Source organism: Lingula anatina, chromosome 4 (genome assembly GCF_051362555.1).
Source record: "Lingula anatina isolate TDL-2025a chromosome 4, LinAna3.0, whole genome shotgun sequence".
Lineage (NCBI taxonomy): Eukaryota > Metazoa > Brachiopoda > Lingulata > Lingulida > Lingulidae > Lingula > Lingula anatina.
The window spans coordinates 1,192,282-1,214,024 of NC_141770.1; the positions used below are offsets into that span (position 1 = coordinate 1,192,282).

The following is a 21,743-nucleotide window of genomic DNA, read 5'->3' on the forward strand; positions in this document are numbered from 1 at the left end:
CAGTTTCAAAAACCGAGCGTTAGACACCCCTGCTATTCTGCGTCTTCCTGGCGCCACCGGCGTTGTCCTTGGCACGGATCTGCTTTAGATTGCTGACAATCGTTTCTGACCAAGCGTCCATTCACTCATCTATAGTCTTTTTCACATCTTATCTGTGTCAGAATGGTGCGCTGTAATACATGTCATTATCTCCATCATCACTATCGTTGTCATAGGCTCTATGCACTTGTGCGTGTGCGATCACCGTATTGCCGTGATATATTGTGTCGTTTACAGACATCATTTTGGTGTTAAAAGTGTTCAGTGTGTATAGGTAGAGGTCGATTTGGCGGTGTCACTAGATATAGTCAGATTTTTGTTTTGTTTTGTTTTGTTTTTCAAAGAATATTTTTAGAAGCTTCCAATAATGTTGTCAGCCTAGTCTTGGTTAGTTCATATGTATATAACTTAAAAATCAGAATTCTTCGTAGCGTTCGAATCACATAAAATCTTAATATGGCGTAAGCCGTACACGACCCAGTCTACTGTTACTGACATGCGCATAAATGTGTCTAATACTAGTACTAGTGCAGCATACTTTTAAAGTTTTGACATCAGAGCACAGACATATAAGACAGTTAACAGGTAAGCCAAAATATCTGGATCTATCATAAATGAAAACTTAAAAATTAAGACTCCTTACTTAATCTTTAAGATCGCTTCATACCAGTTTTAGTCTTGAATTGCACTTAAAGACCAACTCAGACCACTAATGTACACTGTATGTCCGACACCACTATAAGGACTGCGCAATGGCTACACCAAAATCAGTTTTAAAGCAGAAAGGGGCTTGTGTTGTGGCATCGATTTTCGATTGCAAGGTATTCTTACTTCAAAATTCAATCTCCGGGTCAGCCTCTTTTCGTCTTTGTCTCGTCTGCACGAGGTGACGTCAGCCCAAGGCGGGAAAGGCAGCTCCAGGCGGGACAGATCTGTGACGTTCGCGACATGTGGCTTTCAAATATGGAAACGCCCCAGGCAAAATGTTGCCGAACACGCCCCTAGTATGACTACAGTCAGAATTGCTGATATGGGTTATATAGAAATCATGATCGAGCTGGCAATACTGAAATCTAGAACTTAAGGACCTACTTGTACCCAGAACACGGAAAAGGTGACTGATTTTGGTTGACATGATTCGGTGTCGAGATAAGCGTCTTCCGCTCCTTCCTTCTCTGGGATTTTATTATCTCACACACACAAGCAGTCCACTTTCCTCCCTTTTGTTTAAGTGAAATGTACTGTACTTGAATGTGAGTGTACACTGTAAAGGATAATGTTTTTTTTTTTCCAAAGGCAAACTTAACATTTTAATATGAAATTGAACAAGATTTTAAACCCCATACCGTGTTATTTATAGGTAGCCGCTGATGAGATACTTGGTCAACTCTTGGACTATCTGGAGGACAAGCAGGAACTCGCAGAACACGTCTACCGTTGTTTTGCCATAAGTAACTTGGCCGACGTTGAGGAGTTTGATGAAATAAAAAGCGAGATCGAGCATCTTTGTGGCTATAGCAGAGACAGAGAAGCTGGCCGCCAAATGCACCCAGTGAGATGGTTCCAGTTGGAATTGGATTTGGCAAAGAAGAGTGAAGAAAGGCCGATCATATATATTAAAGAACTGCGTGATATGGCGCGCTTAGTTGGAATCCGTGACGCGGAGTTAGATGAAATGTTTATTCCTTACCATCATCATCTGGGAGACGTCCTACACTTCAAAGTGGATGGACTGGAAAATATCGTCATATTGGATCCACAGTGGTTAGCAGATCTGTTTTCTGCCATCATGACCCCGCCTGTTAGTAAAAGTGGAAAGGATCGCCTCGATTACTTGAAACGAAGTCTGGAAAAAGGAGAACTGAACGAGGAGGTGTTCGATGTATATCTGCAGAAGGAAAAGATGACCGACATGAAAAACGAAGTGATTCAACTTATGGAGCATTTTGACCTGATGTTGGACATATCTAAATCAGTTCAAAATCCAATGCTGCCGTCTGGAAAGAGAAAATTCGTCGTGCCTTGCATGCTGAAATCCAATGACCTGGTGAAATATCGGCCTCCCGAGAAGGCTCGAGAAATATCTTTATTCATTTCATTCCCTCACGGCTTCTTTCCTCCAGGGCTATTCCATCGTTTGATCATCCGTCTGCTTAGGAAGTATAAACCTTACCATTGTGTAAATGGCATCCCAGATGTTGGTTTTGACCACGCCTCCTTCCGTCTGGAAGACAAAACATCTGTGCTTCATCTCTTCACTGCAGAAAAGGACATTGAACTGGTGATAACGAACGCTGCCGGCCCACCAAAGCCTCACGTATATTTTAATACACGACAAACAGTTGAAAACGAGTTGTCTTATCTACAGAAGACATACTGCCCCAGAATGCACTTTGGCTACTATATCCGGGTAAACCACGGCAAGATCCCAATAGAAGCAGAGACCGTTCTAGAAAAGGATGTCATATGTGTATGTGTAGAGAATGCGGAAGTACCGATTGATTTGAGGCCATATCGTGTTTGGTTCTCAGGTAAGCAGTTAAAAAACATAATACCTGCTGTTGCCGTAAGTGAACAAAATAAAAGTTTAAATTTTGGTGATATGTGACTTGAACCATAACTAGATGTAGCTAGCTTTTATACCTTGAAATACCGACTGTTATACACTCTGCACAATACACAAATAATAATTACTATGAAAAGATATGTATGTCAATTATTTCAGGAGAAGAAGCAGTGAAGAAAGCCCCACTCGTGGCTCGAATGCGTCTTTCAGAAAGCAACAGTGTCAATCATGAGCAAGGTAAGGTTGTGTGCTGAACTCTAGCCTTGGCGTTGTTAATAAGCAAGTCTCGTAAAATTAAAATTATATGTTACCGGTGACAGAAATGAAGATTATTTATCCAAACTCTTGCGTTTAGTCACTACAATAAAACAGCGTTTTATTTCTAGTACACAACTCATATGATTCACCTTCTTCCACGTGTTTATAAGTGGGAAATTGTGGTTTTACATTTATACATTGACAGTAATGTTGAACATAAATGACCTTGATATCAAGCGTTCAATTGTGTGTGTGTGTGTGTGTGTGTGTGTGATTGTGTTTCCAAGAATTTAGTGTAAATGATATAAAAGTATTATTTAATGCCTATAAAGTGTGATTATCTCGCATTTGCCAACCAGGTAGGACAGAAGAAAAAGAAAAAGGGCTGCCCCACAATCAGTCACTAGAAACTGCTTCTGCTCAAACATCAAGTACGTACTGATCTGGTATTGATCGTGGTCACTGACATTGGAATGTTTTAACTACCTTTATTATATGTTGGTAAAAAATGCACCATTAATAACTGAACAGAGTATAGGGGTTTACAAGAGTATTGCACCCGTTTGCTATAAGGTGAACAACAGCTGGATTTGTAAGGTTTTTCAAATAGTTTCTTTATGAAAACTGGTAAAGTCAAGTTAGTATCTTCACGACCGGTTAACAGACCAGTGCTCATTTATTATGTTAGTACTAATATTTTGTAGGATGGCCACGTGATCTCAATATTGGTGAGAATTCCTGTAGCATGGAGCCTTCTTTAAACTGTTCTTTTGCTTAAAGATGCATACGAAGTCAATGTTTTGCCACAAAAGCCGACCAGATGCCATTGTTACGAATAAGCAAACTTCTTTAGTCTTTTTCACATCTATTTTATTTGCTTGTCATTGAAATTGTCACGTAGAAACTGAAATGAACAAAATACATCAAATTAAGAAATTATCCTTAAATTATGTTACAATTACAACTTATAAAGTTCTTATTAACTGTTTAAATTACTAAATGATTCATAAAGTCTTACCTCATTGCGGGAATTAGTGACTTTTAATGATCAGAACATAACTAACTATAAGCGCGTGCTCTAGTCAAAAAAGTAAAACGCTATCTCCACCGATGTGCATAACAGCTAAGACGGGCCAAAACCTTAACATGGCTCCCCTAAATTGTGAAAGCAATTTACACAATATACACTGTTTACCTTATCATTACGTATAAAAAATATTTGCTCGGAAATTATTAAGAATTACCGTACCTTAAACACTTTTAAGGAACATCAAAACTTACTGTTAATTACCGTATTAAAACATAAAATACTTTGCAATCCCATAAACACAAATAGCTCGACATGTAACTGTCTTTAGAAAACAAAAGTGTTCATTAAATCTACACAAACTGTAGCATAGAATCATAACAAAACTGACATTATTGTCACAGTTAACAGTTATTTTGGCTCCTCGACGGGGTCTTCTCCGGTCAATAAAAGAATTAACTTGTGCACTGGTCTCTCATATGTAGAGTCCCTAACTTTCAACTTGACCTTACGCACATATCCATCTGCACTTTGAAAGGTTTCTACTATGCGACCAAGTGGCCACTGATTTCTTGGTGCACTGTCATCTATCATGAGAACAATATCTCCAACTTGTACATCTCTATGTTGTTTGATCCACTTTTTTCTCTCTTGTAATGTAGGAAGAAATTCCTTTCTCCACCTGTTCCAAAATTCATTGGCTAGATATTGAACATGTCGCCATCTTCGATGAAGGTATGTGTCTTTCCTTATGAAATTCCCAGGTGGTGGCATCACGACCTTAGTTTTCAGGGTCAGGAGCTGATTTGGAGACAAAGGCATTGGAGAATCTGGTGACTGTGTATCAATGTAGGTCAAAGGTCTACTGTTAACTATGGCTTCTGCCTCAGCTAACAATGTGGACAAGGAATCATCATCTAAACGGTCACTGTGAGCTGTGAGAAGTCCTGATAAAGCATTTCTGGCTGATCTGATCATCCTTTCCCACACGCCTCCCATATGTGAAGCATGAGGAACATTCATTTCAAACTGAATCCAGTCACAATGGTCTTTCAGAAGTTCTCTCCTGATCTTGTCCTGATCCATATCCATAAAGGCAGTTTCTTGCTCTCCCTTAACTCCAATGAAATTGGTTCCACGGTCTGCTCTGAGTAGACGTACTGGTCCACGCCTGCATACAAAGCGTCTGTAGCAGTTAATGAAAGAATCTGTGCTGAGTGAATATGCAACTTCTATATGAATAGCACGTGATGCTAAACATGTAAACATTGCACCGTATCTCTTAATCTGCTTTCTTCCCTCCTTCACATAGAATGGTCCAAAGAAATCTACTGCACTGTAGGTGAATGGAGGTGCTGGTTCCAGTCTGTCAGCTGGAAGATCTGACATTTTCTGACTCTGTGGGTTTGCTCGAAGCTTACGACAGGTCACACATTTCCATATATATGATCCAATCTTGGCACGGCCAGAAATTATCCAATAACCACTAGCTCGGACTTCATTAAGAGTAATGCCACTTCCTGAATGTCCGCATCGTGTATGATAGTGGTCAATTATGAGATTTGTAACGTGATGATCCTTAGGCAGAATCACTGGGTGTGTAAGCTCTCTGGGTAGATTTGCCCTCTTTAAACGACCACCTACTCTGAGTAGTCCATCTTCACATAAAAATGGGTCTAGGCGGTATAGTGAACTGGTTTTCTTGATTTGTTCGTTGCGATATCTTGCCTGTTTTCTCTCTGTGTGTTCACTGTTATCTTCTCTGTTAATTGCTTTCAGTATTTCAATTTCCTTCTCAAATGTAACAGTCTGTGTTGACTTGAGAATGATCTTTTCTGCCACTTGTATTTCTTGAACATTCAACGGTTCATTGCTGGTCTCAACTGTGTTCTGCTGTGTAGATTTCCTGTTCTTAGCTTGTTTCAGCTTCTGTATGAATCGTAAACACCACGTAACAACTCGTGTTGCTCTGTTCCAGGAAGAAAACCTTTTCAATACATCAGACAAGTGATCGTGGTTGGTTTCTACTTTAGTAGCAAATACATTGACTTCAGATTTGCGTACTTCTGGGTCATCTGGTGCTAGTCTGAATTGGGTATCAGTGGTAGATAGTGGTTCATCAATGCGCAGAAAGTCTGGCCCACTCCACCACTGTTCATTCTGTAGTAGCTCTGTCACACCTGTTCCCCTGGAGGCTATATCAGCTGGGTAGGGTTGTCACTGGACTTAACATGCCTCCATTGCGATGGCTGACTGACTTCTCTAATTTGTTGTATTCTATTTGCTACAAAGACATGAAATCTCTTAGCATCATTATTGACATACCCTAGAACAACTTTGCTGTCAGTCCAATACACATGGGTGATGTCCTCATACTCTAACTCCTTGGCAAGAAAGGTCCCCACCTTTATAGACATCACTGCTGCTGACAACTCTAAGCGTGGGACTGTAACTGGTTTAGAGGGAGCTACCTTGGACTTGCCCAGAACTAATGTGGTTGCTATTCTTCCTGTGTTGCTTTTAAGTCTCAAGTAACTGCACTGACCTAGGCCTTCTACACTGGCATCTGAGAAGTGATGAAGTTCTGCAGTAGTCACTTCACCAAAATCATTTGGCTTATAGCACCGTGGTATATTCAACTTGGTTAAGTTCAGCAAATCTGAGCGCCATCTTTCCCATCTGCATCTAATACTCTCTGGCACTTGATCATCCCACTCTGCACCGTCTCTGCATAGCTCTTGGAGAATTTTCTTACCGGCAAGGATGAAGGGTGAGACGAGGCCTAAAGGGTCAAATATGGAACTTACAGTGGAGAGAATTCCCCTTCTTGTTAATGGCTTATCATTGATCTGGACCTTAAACTGAAAACTGTCCGCTTCTACACACCACTGTACTCCTAAAGCTGGGCATATTGGCAATGTGTCTCTGTTAAGGTCAATGTTTCTCATTTCTTTGGCTCTCTCTGACATTTGGATTGTATTCATCACTTCACGGTTGTTTGATACTAGCTTGTGAAGTCTTAGGTTACCTTTGTTCAGCAGCTCTCTTGTTTCACTAACAAGACGTATAGCTTCTTCACTTGACTCGATGCTCTTGAGTCCATCGTCTACATAAAAGTCATTCTTAAGAAAGGCAATGACGTCTGGTGAATACTCATCTTGGTAGTCCTCTGCTAGTTTCCTCAGTCCATACAATGCGCATGCTGGTGAACTTATCGCTCCAAATATATGAGACGTCATTCTGTATGTGATGGGATTACTACTGAGGTCACCGTCTTTCCACCATAGGAACTGTAAAAACTTTCTATCCTCTTCTTTCACTTTAAACCTGTGAAACATGTTCTCCATGTCACCCATGATTGCTACTGGCTGCTCTCTAAACCTCAATAAAACACCTATGAGCGAGTTATTCTGATCAGGTCCTTTCAACAGGCAGTCGTTTAGCGCAACATTTTCATGTTTTGCACTGGCATCAAACACCACTCGTAATTTCTCACGTTTCTTGGGGTGATATACACCATGATGTGGTAAGTACCAACCTCCATCTTCATGAGGTGATTCTTCTGCATAGCATTTATCTATGAGGTCCTGCATAAAACTGTTATAGTGCTCATAATACTTCGGGTTGTGGATTAGCCTTTTCCTTAGCTGCTCTAGCCTGATCTCAGCTGCTGGTTTGTTGTTTGGCAATGCTGGATGTCCATCTTTAAATGGTAGTGGCATCTCATAAAAACCCTCGTTGAAATGTATGCCTTCCTCCATAATCTTCATGAACTTCTGGTCTTGAAGGCTTAACTTCTCATCTTTCTGTTGGTCGAAACCTTGGTCAAAGAGACTGCAAACCTCAGCGGGGCTGATCTCTGTCACTTGTGTTCTAAAGGCAAAGGCATGTGTTCCAAAGCTCTTGTTCTCATCTATGGGTCTTGATTTGTCCACTGGCCCTACTATACCCCAACCTAGGTTACATCTGTATGCATATGGCTCCTCTCCTCTACCATGTATGTACTCCAGACCTCTAATGGCTTTCATACAGTTTACTCCCAACAGCAGTCCTACCTCTATGTCTGGGCGATAAGGAGTAATCTTATCAGCAATTGAGTGCAAGTGTGGCCATTTCTTAGCAGTTTCTGGTCTGGGTATCTGTGATCGCTTAACTGGAATGGAGTCTCTGGAGTATGTATCTGGGAGCTCAATCAATGTCTCTTGGTTCAGACCTCTCACAACAAGTCCTCTAACTTTCCTGCTCGGGACGGTTTTTTCTCCAAGTATGGTTGAAAGTCTGATGTCTACATGCTTCCCTTTACATTCGAGTTCACTGAGGGTCGAGGACTTTACAAAGCAGGCATCTGACTGCTCGTCTAGTACTGCATATACCACTGAATAAATGTCTGGATTATCCTCGTGGTGTACTACAACTGGCACTATCATGGAATGCACATTCTCAGAACTGTGGGTGGTATGGCATACAGCTGCTCCCACTACTTTACTAGTGTAATTGTCATCATGTAGAATTGTTGGGTGATAAGAGTTACATTTTTGGCATTTCATTTTACTTCTGCATTCATGTTTTCTGTGACCATATGCAAGGCACCCAAAACATAACCCATTATTCTTTATAATGCCGATTCTTTCATCCATTGTCTTTTCTTGCATTTCTGGGCATTGGTGAAGTTTATGTTGTTCCTTGCATAATATACACTTGTGAACGTGTCTTTCGTTGCTGGATGCAGAGGTACTAGACAGTACTGTTTGTGCTGGAACTCTTCTCCTTGGTGCTGGTATAGGTCTCTCTGGTGGCGGTGGAACCTTTCCAAAAATGGGGTCAGCCAATTTTCGTGCTTCTTTCTGCACAAAATCGACGAAAACCTGAAAGGTTATCTTCTGTCCCCTTTCCTTCCTTTCATATACTATGCTTCTCCATTTATCATGCAATTTGAGCGGCAGCTTCGTCATTAGCCTCTTAAGGTTATCGGGATACTCGAGGACTGGAATGGCATCTATTTCTTTTACTGCATATTCACATTCCCTTAAAAATATGCCGTATTTGTCTAATGCGACATAATCATCATGCTTTATCACTGGCCACTGTAAGGCACGGTTTATATACGATGTCGCAATCTGTTCTTGGTCCCCATACCTTCTCTCAAATTCCTTCCATGTGGCCTTGAAACCAATGGATGCATCTAAGTGAGCGAATCCTAGCGTAATTTCATGAGGCTCACCTCTGGTGTATTGCAGTAGATAGTTCAGTTTTTCATCGTCAGAGTCGCATGTTTCTATGATTCTACTTTTAAACTGTCTCTTAAACAGCACATATTTGATCGGGTCACCTTCAAATACTTGAATCTGAATTCTTGGTTTACTGAGTTCCTTTGCTATCGTAGTTTGCTCACACAAAGTGAGTGGGGCACAAGATGTTAGTGCATTTTTGGGCGTAGATGTCTTTTTTATATTTGACTTTGTGAAATTAAAATGCTTTTCCAACTCACACATGGTTTGGTCTATATCCGACTCTACCCTTTTTAGTTCTGCTTGCAGCAGTAACATTTCCGCTTGTGTTGCCATCTTTTCTAAATACTATGCTGATCGTCTTTCACTAAATCGTCGCTCAGTTTCTATTATCTTTCACTAAATCGTCGCTGAGTTTCTACTGTTACGAATAAGCAAACTTCTTTAGTCTTTTTCACATCTATTTTATTTGCTTGTCATTGAAATTGTCACGTAGAAACTGAAATGAACAAAATACATCAAATTAAGAAATTATCCTTAAATTATGTTACAATTACAACTTATAAAGTTCTTATTAACTGTTTAAATTACTAAATGATTCATAAAGTCTTACCTCATTGCGGGAATTAGTGACTTTTAATGATCAGAACATAACTAACTATAAGCGCGTGCTCTAGTCAAAAAAGTAAAACGCTATCTCCACCGATGTGCATAACAGCTAAGACGGGCCAAAACCTTAACAGCCATTATATAGTTTAAAATAGTAAATTTAGAGAAATACCAAAAGACATTGTTTAATATTACCCAAAATGATATTTGAACGGATTTTCCTGTTAGCTTTCTATGCTGTATATCTATGGGGCAGATAAGTAGGTCAGGTAAGTAGGTTAAATCTACAACCAAAAGTTTAAAGAAAGGAGCTTTTTATGGTTTATAGAGCGTTTTATTTGGTTCATCCCTTGGTATGTCGAATTTAGTTAGAAGTGGTTTATGTGCATTACTTGAAATCAACGCTCCACAGACACTGGGTTTATATGCACCTTTAACTCAACCACCGTAAAGCTAATTCACAGCACGGTTCAAATTTCCTGAGCCTTGGCAGCATAAAAAGACGCCTGTCGTCTCTGGCAGTAGTCTGCTTCATGTTGTTTTATGGACATCACCAGTGTCCCCCATCCTTCTGCAAACCCTGTATACAAGTTAACCAAGCATACCACATATGGGATACAGCTAAAGCCTCCAATTTCAGGGAAACAATTTCTTTGATATTTTCATTTTTGAGTTTTTTTTCACCATGATAACAACTTGACATCTAGAAGGGCGTTAAACCTACGATGGCACCTCTTATTGTGCGCATGGATGAAAATCCATCCCTTGTTACGTGACCAATAAACCGCAAGGCACTTTTTACGAACGGGTCCCTCGTGCCCCATAGCTCCCTATTCATACAGGTGGTACAATAATTTTGTCGCCCCCACCCCCTGTAGATCGGGCATTTATGTACTCTGGTATGGTCCACTTAGTTTGATCTTTAATCTTAACAGTTCTTCCAGAATGCTATATGCAGTCAAGGAAAACTAGTTTTTTTTTTGGTTCATAAATCACTTTTACCAAATTCTTAACACTGTACATATTCTTAACACTGCACATAATAACTCATTAACCTTCTCATTGGAGGATAATTTATAATTGTAGGCTCAAGCATGGATGATATGACCGAGGTCAAAGTAAAACCTTGCTCAGTTGACCTCTTCCAGGAGAAGGCATTCGATCATAAAAATGTTAGTGGCCCCGTTTTATTCTGTTTTATTTTTATATGCAGGTGTATTTGTTACCGTATATAATGTTCAACAATACAGTAGCTTTGTCATGAAAAAGACATTTATTACAACACCAACTGAATGTTTCACACTTTATCTTGTTGGTGCACCAAGAGAAGCATGTACTGAGGCAATAGCAGTGCAAGATTACACTTAAATTGTCAACAACCCTTTTGAATATTGCAGGTCTACAAAAACTACAGAGAGTGGAGAGGGAGAGCTGTGATCATCAACAATGTCAGCTTTGACAATAACTATCACCCCGACAGAGAAGGCACAGAGATTGATGTTAAACGTCTGGAAAGTTTATTTCAGCAGCTACATTACCTGGTGTCCAGGCATGACAACATGACTGCTAGGGTTTGTAGATCGAATTTAAATGTTCACTTAGTCCGCCGCATATTTTACCCTTTAGATACAGTTGGTAATATATCAACTATAAACTATGTGATGGTAACATATTAACTCTTTCTGTCATTAAGTATATGATAACTCGTGCATTTTCATATGTGATTATGGGTTAAGGATGTAAATATGTGAATAATTTATTCTTTAACTATGTTAAAAAATTTGCAAGACTCCGACCGTTGCCAATTCATTATGATGACAGAACTCTTCCCTCAGAGAATTACAAACACTGATCTCGCTGATGAGATCAGAAAAATGAATTTCTCTTTGACAATATAATAGTATCAAAGTGTACTGTCATTAACCTATATTGACCAAACATTGCATTATACAGGGTATCAGTCAAATAGCCGAACGTGAGTCAAGAACTGATCACAGTGTTTACTCTTCCTTCATCATGGTGATCCTGAGTCATGGTGGAGAGAACACGGTGATAGGCACTGACGGTTATCATATAGGGTATGACCAAATGCTTGCACACTTTGAGGCCTCCAAGTGTCCTACGCTGAAAGGTTGCCCCAAGATGTTCTTCATATCTGCGTGTCAGAGTCCCTGTCGTAAGTGTCCATCTTCCACATGGGGCATTGGTGTGAACCATACTTTGTGAAACAAGTTTTAATTTCATGAGTAAAGAGTGAGAGGTTAAATTGATTCCCTGTTTTCTGCTTTGATGTTTAAAGCTATAATGCTGTATAGTACTAGATATGTACTTTGCCCTCTTATGCGAACGGAGGGCGTTTCTATTATTATTATTACATATATAGTTGGTTGATACTGCTCTGTCAAAATATAGTTCGTTTGTGTATTTCATGCGATGTGTTGTTCAATTTTGGCCATTATAAAGTAAAAATATTTTTGTCAATTACAACTTGGGAATCGCTGCTTTATACTTCATTGACATGTCATTGTCTAATATTTAACAATTATCCTTTATTTCACAGAAGGTGAGGATGAAAGTGCGTCAGATGTAAAAACGAAACCCAAGCAAATGACAACAAAGCCACAAAATACTTCCTCAAATACCGAAGACCGCAAAATAGCAGAAAAGGCCGATATGATATTAGTTACTTCAACGACCACAGGTAATATTGTGAAGTCTGCTTGTTCTTTTTCAGCGGTTTCCACTATTAATACTTTCTCTTGGTCGACAAGAATCCTTCACAAATAGCATATAAAATAAGTATAATTGGATAAGGTATAACAGTCAACCTTCTGTTAAAGCACCAACATCTTTAACGGTTTGATATCCGGCCGTCAAACTTAGGTTTGCTGAATTGACGTTTCAGGTGACAAGTCTTGGCGATCTCCTACACATGGCACGTGGTTCATTCAGAGTCTGGTGAGAGAGCTCTCGGAAAGAGCATGTGACACCCATCTACTTGATATATTGACACAGGTAATCACGCATTACAACAGTATATCATTTTATAAGAGTAGAGAATAAAGATTTATCTGTTGTTAATTTGTAAACAGGGTAATCAAAAATAAAAACAAAGGGTGACCGCCGTCTCTATCAACATCACATCCGGGTGTATCGGAGATTTTAGGCAGTTTAGAATCAAAGATGTGCATGATGCAGGATGCAATCAGATTGCGTTTCAACACAGACGCAATCAGGCTTCCCATACATAGCTGTCTACCTGTCGAATCTGCAAGAACACCAGCGACGTTTGACTTAAATTTCTTGCACCAATAACAAAAGTTGGTCAGGTCTATTAAATAGCGGTATGCTTAACTGGATTGATCTAATTTGAGCGGTTCTAAATTTTAGGGATTTCTTTAAAATTACGACTCTTAAAAGGATATTTGTATTGTCTAGGGTATCATTGATTTGGTTCAAAATAAAGTCTTAATAATAAATGCTGAAACAACATGTATTCCGCTGAAATATGGCTGATGGCTAAACATGTTTAGGTAAATTTATGAGATGCATTGATAGGAGAATTAAACTTTTTTGTAGATTTGATATAAGAGAAAATGTGGTATATTCTTAGTTTCAAAAATGCTCAGCTTTTTTATTAATAGAGCAACTTTCTGAACCAATCACATTGTTGATAATGAAAACAGTGAATATGGAAAATCGCGAATAAAATGTTTTTCTTTAAACTCAGAACATGCGTAACATTTCAGAAAGAACAAAAACCGAAAAAAAAAACATTTTTGAATGGGAAATGGGGATTGTTCCTTTATATGTACATGTAGAAATCGAAAGAAAAATAAAAAAACATTAGTTAATGAAATGTTTCAACATGAAAGAGAAGATGGCACATCAATTTCTTGTTCTGTGCACTGGTTAAACAGAAAACAGAGCATAAATATAAACATAAGTAAGGTCTTCATATAAATGAAACATTCTGGGGTATACATGTAAGTTATGAAAAAATATAAGATAACTGGTAAAATTTATTATCATAACATTTATCTAAAGAGGGTTTTTACACAGAGTGTCATAAGCCTAAATGTGCTTTGCCAAGCATTGTCACTACATAGCATGACAATATATATCATAAATGAATGAATTTATATAGCTGTTCTGTTAGTGACCATGTCGCGCGGGGACTCTCTTACATTTCAGCCAGTCTATTAAAACTGTCAATATCTAATTGTACCGGTCCAGGCAAGTGTACCGCTAGATCTGGAAAAGGTTTAAGTGACATGTCCTTGTAAGAAACCATAACAGCTAGACAGCTTTATACACGACTGTCATTGACGCGGTAAACTTACGTAAAGCTTTGCCCATAAGATTGTATATACCACTAGTAGACTCCTCTGATGTCTTTGTTCAGAGAGAGGACTCCTTGTGGAGAGAGAAATGATCATCTCGTGCGTGTTGAATATAAAGGGAAGGGAGTTTTTAATCTACCAGTAATCTGCCAATGTTTCTCAATTCACATATTGCCTCTAAAAGAGGGCAAAAATACAAATCTTAAAAATGTCATATTTTGAACAAATATATTGATTTTCATATACATGTTCTCCGTGTTGATATGTTACCTAGTAATTGTTTATCTTCAAGGTGAACGGGAGTGTGTCCCAGATGACAACTCAAGACGGCTGCCGACAGGTTTCAGAAATAACAAGATGCACGCTAACGAAGTGCGTGTATTTCTGGCCAGGCTTCTAAGTAAAAGATGAAGAAATTAAGAAGTTTCCTGGGTGAACACAATGGATATGTATACAATCCTATCAGACAAGTTGCCCTCTTTCGCCAATTTGTCTTTTCATATTGAGACGCTTGACAAACCTAGATGATTAAATGCATGTTCATTTATTTTTACCTAATGTGACAGTATACATGTGAGAATACCATTCATTATATTGTTTTCAGATACGTAACTGCGTACTGTCACTCTTTCTCTTTTTGTAATAATTCCTTGTCAAGTATATTACATTTATACATGATATTGTATATATACAAGCTATGGAAAACGGCAGATTACTCTATATATAAAACATGAAAAACGTCTTGTCTTTTGATTTGGTAATTGATTTTCAATCACAAAACATTTCAAATCCAAGCCACCTTTTAACAGTTAAATAGGCTTATAATGTCATTTTTACAATATTACTAATACTTACTAGTGAATTGCGGTATAATATGTATACAAAATTAGTCTTTATAACAAGTAGACTTTTTTTACGAATTGCTTGTTTTCTTACCAACAGTTCTTGAACACGTGCACCCCCTCTTGTTTGTAAACAAACCGCTGCACCGCTCATAGTCAGTAGCTCCCGCCGTCAGAGGTCTCGCACTGATCGACACCTGTGCCTGGTCCTGAAAAAATAGGCAGTAGTTTACACCCTAGCCTGCTAGTTGACACCATTATAACCTTAGCAACTTACAAAAAAAATACCGGGAAAATTAAAAAAAAAAAACACTATTTTTTTATCTCAGCATTATACAGTCGTCTGTAACAGTCCGTGAATGCATGGTGACGTCTATTATGGTGTATTCTGTCCTACAGATTCACGGAGGACGCTACACCGGGCTCCCGTATGTTTAAAGAAAAGACGGTATAACGACAAATAATTGCCACACATATTTGCCCGGTCCTTCGTTAAATTAATTTTTATAAGAACACGTGTTTTTAGCGCATTAAACTTTAGGCGTGTTTCACGACGAACAAGCCTTCTCAAGCCCATTAGTTTAACTTTATTTTCACATTCTTAATTATTCAGTATGCTAGTCTCAGTTAGCAATATCATTACATGCAGTTCTGCTTTAAAATCATCACAGTACCAGCAAAAGCACAAAATCAGTAAAATTATAAGTTATCAGTGTGAAGTATTTACAAGTCTATGTAAGACGCCACAAGTTTATGTAAACTGTTACAAGATCAATAGGCTTTTGGCAAGTTCGATCTAGAGTGAGTAGCTAGCCTATGTATACTATCATTCATTCTCTGCAGTTATCATTGTTCTTTTAAGTAAGCAAGCAAATATAGAATGTATGAGTACATTGTGCCTATATGAATGACATGAAAGTGTGCTTTCATTGTGATTTTACCACCGCTGAGATGGTGTTTTCTAAAGATCCGTGGGACAAAGAGTCAAACAAACAATTTTAATATACCAGTACGCGACGGCAGCTACCAGTAAATGAATCGAACAGGTAAAAACAGAGAACCCCCTTTCATCGAACTGCGTCTGTACATAAACTTGGTTTTTATTAAAAGGCTGTTTCCATTACGTGCTCCGCTAAGCACAGAGCATACGTACCAGTACTTCTTTGTGTTTGTGTTTTTCGAGAAGCAATAAAACGCTTGCAGTCCAATGTACGGTTTTGTTAGTTATTTTTAACTTTGCTTTTAACTTAGCTGTTACTACAAGTTGCGCAGTTAACGAGCCCGTCAAATCTAAGAGAGACAGCATTAGGAAGAGGGGGAAATAAATTCCAAATTATCTGAGGTTTTCGATATCGGAACTGTACCGACAAATTGCACAAGAAGACATTTCGGTAAGTTGATCAAGGGCGGTTATACATTAATGTGTCCATTAACTGGATTACAGGCGTGATTCCTTTATATTAGGAAGAGTGTTTTAGAAGAGTCATGTAACTCTCTACCAGGACCCCATATTGCTTATGACTAGATATCTACAGGTATGCCCTGGCTGATTCTAATAAAGATAGATATCATAGTATATTTGTGAATACCTAGTGGATACCAATTATTCGTCCCGATAGAGGGTACACTGTATAAGGCGATGGGTGGAGAATGGACCTCTTCTAGAAATACATGGAATGTACAGGACAAAAGGAAAAGTAGAAAAATAACCTCAAGCCAGTGAAAGTGCAGTTACATGTATCATCCATATTCAGTTTTAATAATATGACATTTACCTGTGTATTTCATTACTGTACATAAACCGACTGGATGGCCTTGTGGTTAGAGTGTCCGCCTCCGGAGCAGGAGGACGTGGGTTCAAACCCGTCCTGGGACATATCAGTCCTTTATAAGCGGTACCTGCTGACACTCTGCTTGGCACTCAGCAGTAAGGGGTTGAAGCAGGGTGGCAGGCCTGGTGTGGCAGTGACGCTGTGGTCTATATTTGTCGCTAATTTTGGTCCTATATTATATGACTGTGCAAAATGTAACTAGCATCCTGGTTAAAAATAAAATCATAGTCTAGAAAATAGACGTCCGGAAATCATTATGATGAGTGCAGTACAGGTTAATGACTAGTAAAGGAAGTGTGGGTCCCTTATAACTGGCAGAGATAGGTCCATAGTTACTATTGAACTTGAATCGGAAGTCATACACTGGCAATCTAAATGTGACCTTGAAATTGGTTAAATTTAGCCGGTGTGACAGTAATGGTAGTCCTAGGAATGGAGTCCCCATGTGATGACTGCATATTGGGGGTAGCGGTCACAAAATGGATGTTGGCCCGTTATTGTTTACACTGGCTCTATTCAGGGTAGGCAAATATGATATTTGCTACTTCAATTTGGATTTTATGGTTCACTGCATGTGGTTAAATGGTTGAAAGTCAGGTTTTGTCACTGCGAGTTGGTATATAGTATTTGCAATTTACCTGATGCGATCGTTTTTCTTGCATTCCATACTGTAAGATAAGTGATTCCTCCTTAGTTCCCTTTCTACTGTATTTTAATGCATAGGGAACTGTGCCTGTTCTATGAAAAATTGGAAAAGCTTTCTCCATGGTATTTAACTTCCGTTTAACCTCAGTCACACACCTTTTATTTTTAACCATTTTAATGAAAAGTAATTCTTTCCTACATGTAGGCAAAATTGCTCCAATGTGGAAAAAGCATGAAACTTGGCACAAATGTTCTTTGGTCTATGCTGATAATTTTCAAGGGCAGTGCCCAAAATTTCAAAGCATTGCTTAGCAACCGTGACTATGAAAGTGAATTTCCTTCGTAACAAGCTATTTAGACCTTTCTTGTCCTGTTTAAATGGTTTAGAAATGCTAATCACTATGTTTCAGGACATCAAAGCTATCACTAGATTATTTTAAGGCAATCAAAACCCAAATTAACCTTAGCCACGATTGCTAAGCAGCATATTACCCTAGCAACAAGCATTTAAAGTTGTGTTAGTCTATTAAGTAAGGCAAATCTATAATACTAGCTAAGAACCACAGTTTTGTGCAAGATGTTCATACTATTAATCCAGTAAGTTGAAACAATTGTGTGTTAACACATCCAATCAAATACATTGCCAGTGCAGATACTTACATGTAAGGCAGCATGTTCAAAGTTAGTAACCAGCCATTTCCATGCTTTTATCACCTTACGACTCTTTATAAAATTTAAAACTGCAATAGTTAAGACGTTAAATTCTCCCTTGTATGTGCGATATACAGTGCATTTTGCCCTTGCACATTGTCAGCCTCTACATCTGCACCTACATGCACACTGGAGCAACTCTGGGCAGGTCAATAGTTTCCGGCAAATGTGTCCACAAGGGCCCACTGTTCCGCACAAGTCCAACCAGAGTGAACACATGGTATCTGATGATATGGCACCGTAGTGCTGATTCAGAAATGTTCATCTCTCAATAATACTCTTATATTGTTGTATAACAGCCTTGGAGGAAGTAAGATATGGCATCTAACGGCCTTTGGGTAGGAACAGAAACTTTTGAACTTCATTGATTAACAAAAAGAATCAAAATAGAACCATGCAGGTGTATTTAAGTTACTCGGTAGAGAATAGAAACTGACAAAATACTATGTGAAAAAAACTTTTTAGTAAATATTGAACAAAATGAAAATATCTTGGAAATCTGGTCTCTGAGAAACCTTTCAATACAGTGTAATAGGAAAGTCAACAGTGGTTAAACCTTTAGCATTTCTCATCTTACATAGGGCATGTATAAACTCTCCTACCAGCCCCCCCCCCCCTCCCTCAATGCTTAAAAATATGCTTATCATATTTAACTTTATCAGGAATGGAAAAAGATACAAAATAAAATGAGAAAGGATGGCGTCTGATTACAAAAATGGACGGTAAAAGGTGCCACAAATAAAACATTTTACCAAGGCCCTAAACTTTACATGACTTAAAAGACTTCTTTATGAAGAAAATAAGAGTAAGTGGAGAGCGTTTTTCTCGGCGAACTATCAGGAATCGATAGTAACAAAAGGTGGATTAAAAACACTTAAAGGAATTCTTATCCCTTTTGGCAAAGATAATTGGTTCTTTGAGTGAAATTCAGGAAATGTCAATTTAACCCCAGATGAAATCTTATCACAACCATTATGTCAAAACTCAAAAATTGGAAGAAATTAAAAACTATTTTCCATAAAATATGGCGTAATTTTTTTCATCAATGATATTATAAATGCCATTTGAATTCCCCACGGTCTAGAGGAACTCAACAAAAAAAAATCAACCTTAACACTAACTTTCTTGGCTAATTCAGCATCCTAAAGACCTTACCATCTGAATGGCTATCTCTTCCCATGGAAGGAAATTACTCATAGCATTCCAAGAAATAATGGACTCAATTAAACAAGTAACCAAACCATCAAGATATTTTTTCGCCAAAAATCCTCCAAAACCATATAATATCACCAGATAAAAGTGTAGGTGAATGGCAGACATATTAAAAAAAAAAAAAAAAAAAAACTTGAGTACTGATAATTGGGAACAAACATTAAAGAAACGGATCACAAGAAAATGAAGTTGCTCCATTTTAGAATAAATAATAGAATATTCAATACATGTACTTATGCTTAACTTATGAAATTAACAAATTTGCAATACTGCTAGAGAAAATATTCTGTACGTTTTTTGGGATTGTCCATATGTAAAAAAGTTTTGGATGTGCATCATTTGCCCCGCTAAAGATAATTTAGGTGTGGACATTGATATATCTCCAGAGATATTTTTATTTGGGTTTGTGCAAGCATACACTATTTATGTATCTATCTTAATAATTAAGAAACAAGTTAGTATATGTAGAATGGGAACAGAAAGATGGGAAGGAACTCGAGGGTATGTAAAATGCTACAGAGATATCTGTGTATATATTATTAAATATATATTATATATAAATATATAATGTTAAATACTTGTTGCTAGGGTAATGTGCTGCCTAGCAACTGTTGCGATGGTTTACATGGGTTTTACATGGTGATATTTCTGGTGGTTTGAAACATAATTAAAAGCCTTTTTAATTATTTAAACTGAACAAGAAATGTCCAATTAGCTTTTTGCACCAGTCGTCTAGACTATATAGAATGGCTCTAACATTTGTGGCATTTTTACATTTGAAATAAAACCTGTTTACAAGGGTAATTCCGACTGGATATATGGTTGAAAGTTAAACTATCCAAACAGTTGACATGACTATTCGTAAATTCAGTTGCTTTGAACACATTCCCATCACTCAACATGAATAGGTAGATTATAAATGTATTTATTGTCCTTTAACGGGTCAATGATGACGTGTCTTAGGAGGAATGTCCTTAGGAGATACAGGGGCCGCTGTATTCAAAAGGTGAGCAGATCACGTGAGGAAGGGAAACGATCATTCGAAGTCGAGCTACGCTGCTGTACGGACATTCTAGTTTATTCCAAAGTTTTTTGTATAAAACATTTGTATAAAGTGAGGGTTTTTCTTATGCGATGCAAAATCATCAGATTTATATAAGTACAAACTGTACCAGAATTGGAATTGGGCTATGCGGGAGATCTAACTGGTGACGGAGCAAACGTTTGTATGTAATATTGTATCGTCTGCACAAAGACAGAGGCACATCGACTACTTCCTATTTATAAATAAATGATTTGATGTTTGGAGATGAAGTGATTTTGTTTGTTGAGAGTTATTAGACGACCAATAATTTATATACGTTTAAGGGTAATCGAATTAGAATATAACTGAATGCAGTAGATTGTTTAAAACCAATCAAATTAGTTAAGATTAACCGTTTTGGTGAGTTACCAGTCACTGATTGGAGGCAACCGTATATAAATGGTTATAATTGAAATGGTTTTATGTAACTGAATGCATTGCTTAAAAGTAACCGAAATGTTAACCGCTTGGATCGGTTAAAAGGCCAACTGATTTTGATACAATTAGGTCAAGTGAATATTTAGTCGGCTGTATATTGAATATATTTTCGGTTAAGTTTAACTGATCAATTTTAATTTTGATATGAAATCGTACTTTAATCATGTAAGAGGATGTTTTTTTTTTTTTTTCATAACATAATTATTCGGATAAAACAAGTACTTTTTCTCGTTTTTTAATTTTAAACAAATTGCTTGTTTTTTTACCAACAGTACATAAACACGTGCACTTCTCTGGTTTGTAAACAAACTGCTGCATCCCTCACAATCAGTAGCTCCCACTGCCAGAGGTCTCCCACTGCTCGACACCTGTGCCTGGTCCTGAAAAAAATAGGCAGTAGTTTACATCCTAACCTGCTAGTTGACACCATTATTACCCTAGGAACTTACAAAAAATAACCGGAAAATTGAAAAACAATATTTTTTTTTATCTCAGCACTAAACAGTCGTCTATAACAGTCCGTGAATGCATGGTGACGTCTATTTGGTGGATTCTGCCCTACTGATTCACAGAGGACGCTACACGGGGCTATCGCATGTATGAAGAAAAGATCGGATAACGACAATTAATTGCAACACATATTTGCCCGGTCCTTTGTTAAATTAATTCTTATAAGAACACGTGTTTTAGTGCATTAAACTTTAGGCGTGTTTCACGACGAACAAGGTTTCTCAAGCCCATTAGTTTCACTTTATTTTCACCTTCTTAATTATTCAGTATACTAGTCTCAGTTAGCAATATCATTACATGCAGTTCTGCTTTAAAATCATCACAGTACCAACAAAAGCACAAAATCAGCAAAATTATAAGTTATCAGTGTGAAGTATTTACAAGCCTATGTAAGAGGCC

General features: G+C 38.0%; 3 protein-coding genes across 3 annotated transcripts in view; 2 read left to right on the forward strand and 1 right to left on the reverse strand.

Moving 5' to 3' along the window:
- Positions 1-15,189, forward strand: part of LOC106162424 (uncharacterized) — a 28,682-nt gene extending 13,493 nt beyond the window's left edge. The window contains exons 8-16 of the mRNA XM_087011335.1: positions 1,400-2,570; positions 2,765-2,842; positions 3,223-3,294; positions 10,814-10,899; positions 11,125-11,298; positions 11,681-11,903; positions 12,288-12,428; positions 12,633-12,742; positions 14,363-15,189. Coding sequence (XP_086867461.1) covers positions 1,400-2,570; positions 2,765-2,842; positions 3,223-3,294; positions 10,814-10,899; positions 11,125-11,298; positions 11,681-11,903; positions 12,288-12,428; positions 12,633-12,742; positions 14,363-14,470 — 2,163 coding nt within the window. The 3' untranslated portion in view covers positions 14,471-15,189. The remainder of the gene's footprint in view (positions 1-1,399; positions 2,571-2,764; positions 2,843-3,222; positions 3,295-10,813; positions 10,900-11,124; positions 11,299-11,680; positions 11,904-12,287; positions 12,429-12,632; positions 12,743-14,362) is intronic.
- On the reverse strand, positions 4,302-9,849 carry LOC147762017 (uncharacterized). Its single transcript, XM_087011998.1, has 3 exons — positions 9,732-9,849; positions 6,216-9,617; positions 4,302-5,976 (listed from the first exon to the last, which is right to left on the reverse strand). The coding sequence occupies exons 2-3, from the start codon at positions 9,452-9,454 to the stop codon at positions 4,302-4,304; spliced, it is 4,914 nt and encodes a 1,637-aa protein (XP_086868124.1). The 5' UTR covers positions 9,455-9,617; positions 9,732-9,849.
- Positions 15,190-16,175: 986 nt separating the features above from the next.
- LOC106168016 (uncharacterized) overlaps positions 16,176-21,743 on the forward strand; it is a 53,952-nt gene continuing 48,384 nt past the window's right edge. The window contains exon 1 of the mRNA XM_087012180.1: positions 16,176-16,303. The gene's annotated coding sequence lies outside the window, so the exon portion shown is untranslated. The remainder of the gene's footprint in view (positions 16,304-21,743) is intronic.

Coding starts and splice junctions, on each gene's coding strand:
- LOC147762017 (XM_087011998.1), bottom strand. CDS start 9,454: ATGGCAACACAAGCGGAAATGTTACTGCTGCAAGCAGAACTAAAAAGG. Junction 5,977..6,215: donor GACAGCAAAGTTGTTCTAGG/GTATGTCAATAA, acceptor TACCCAATTCAG/ACTAGCACCAGATGACCCAG.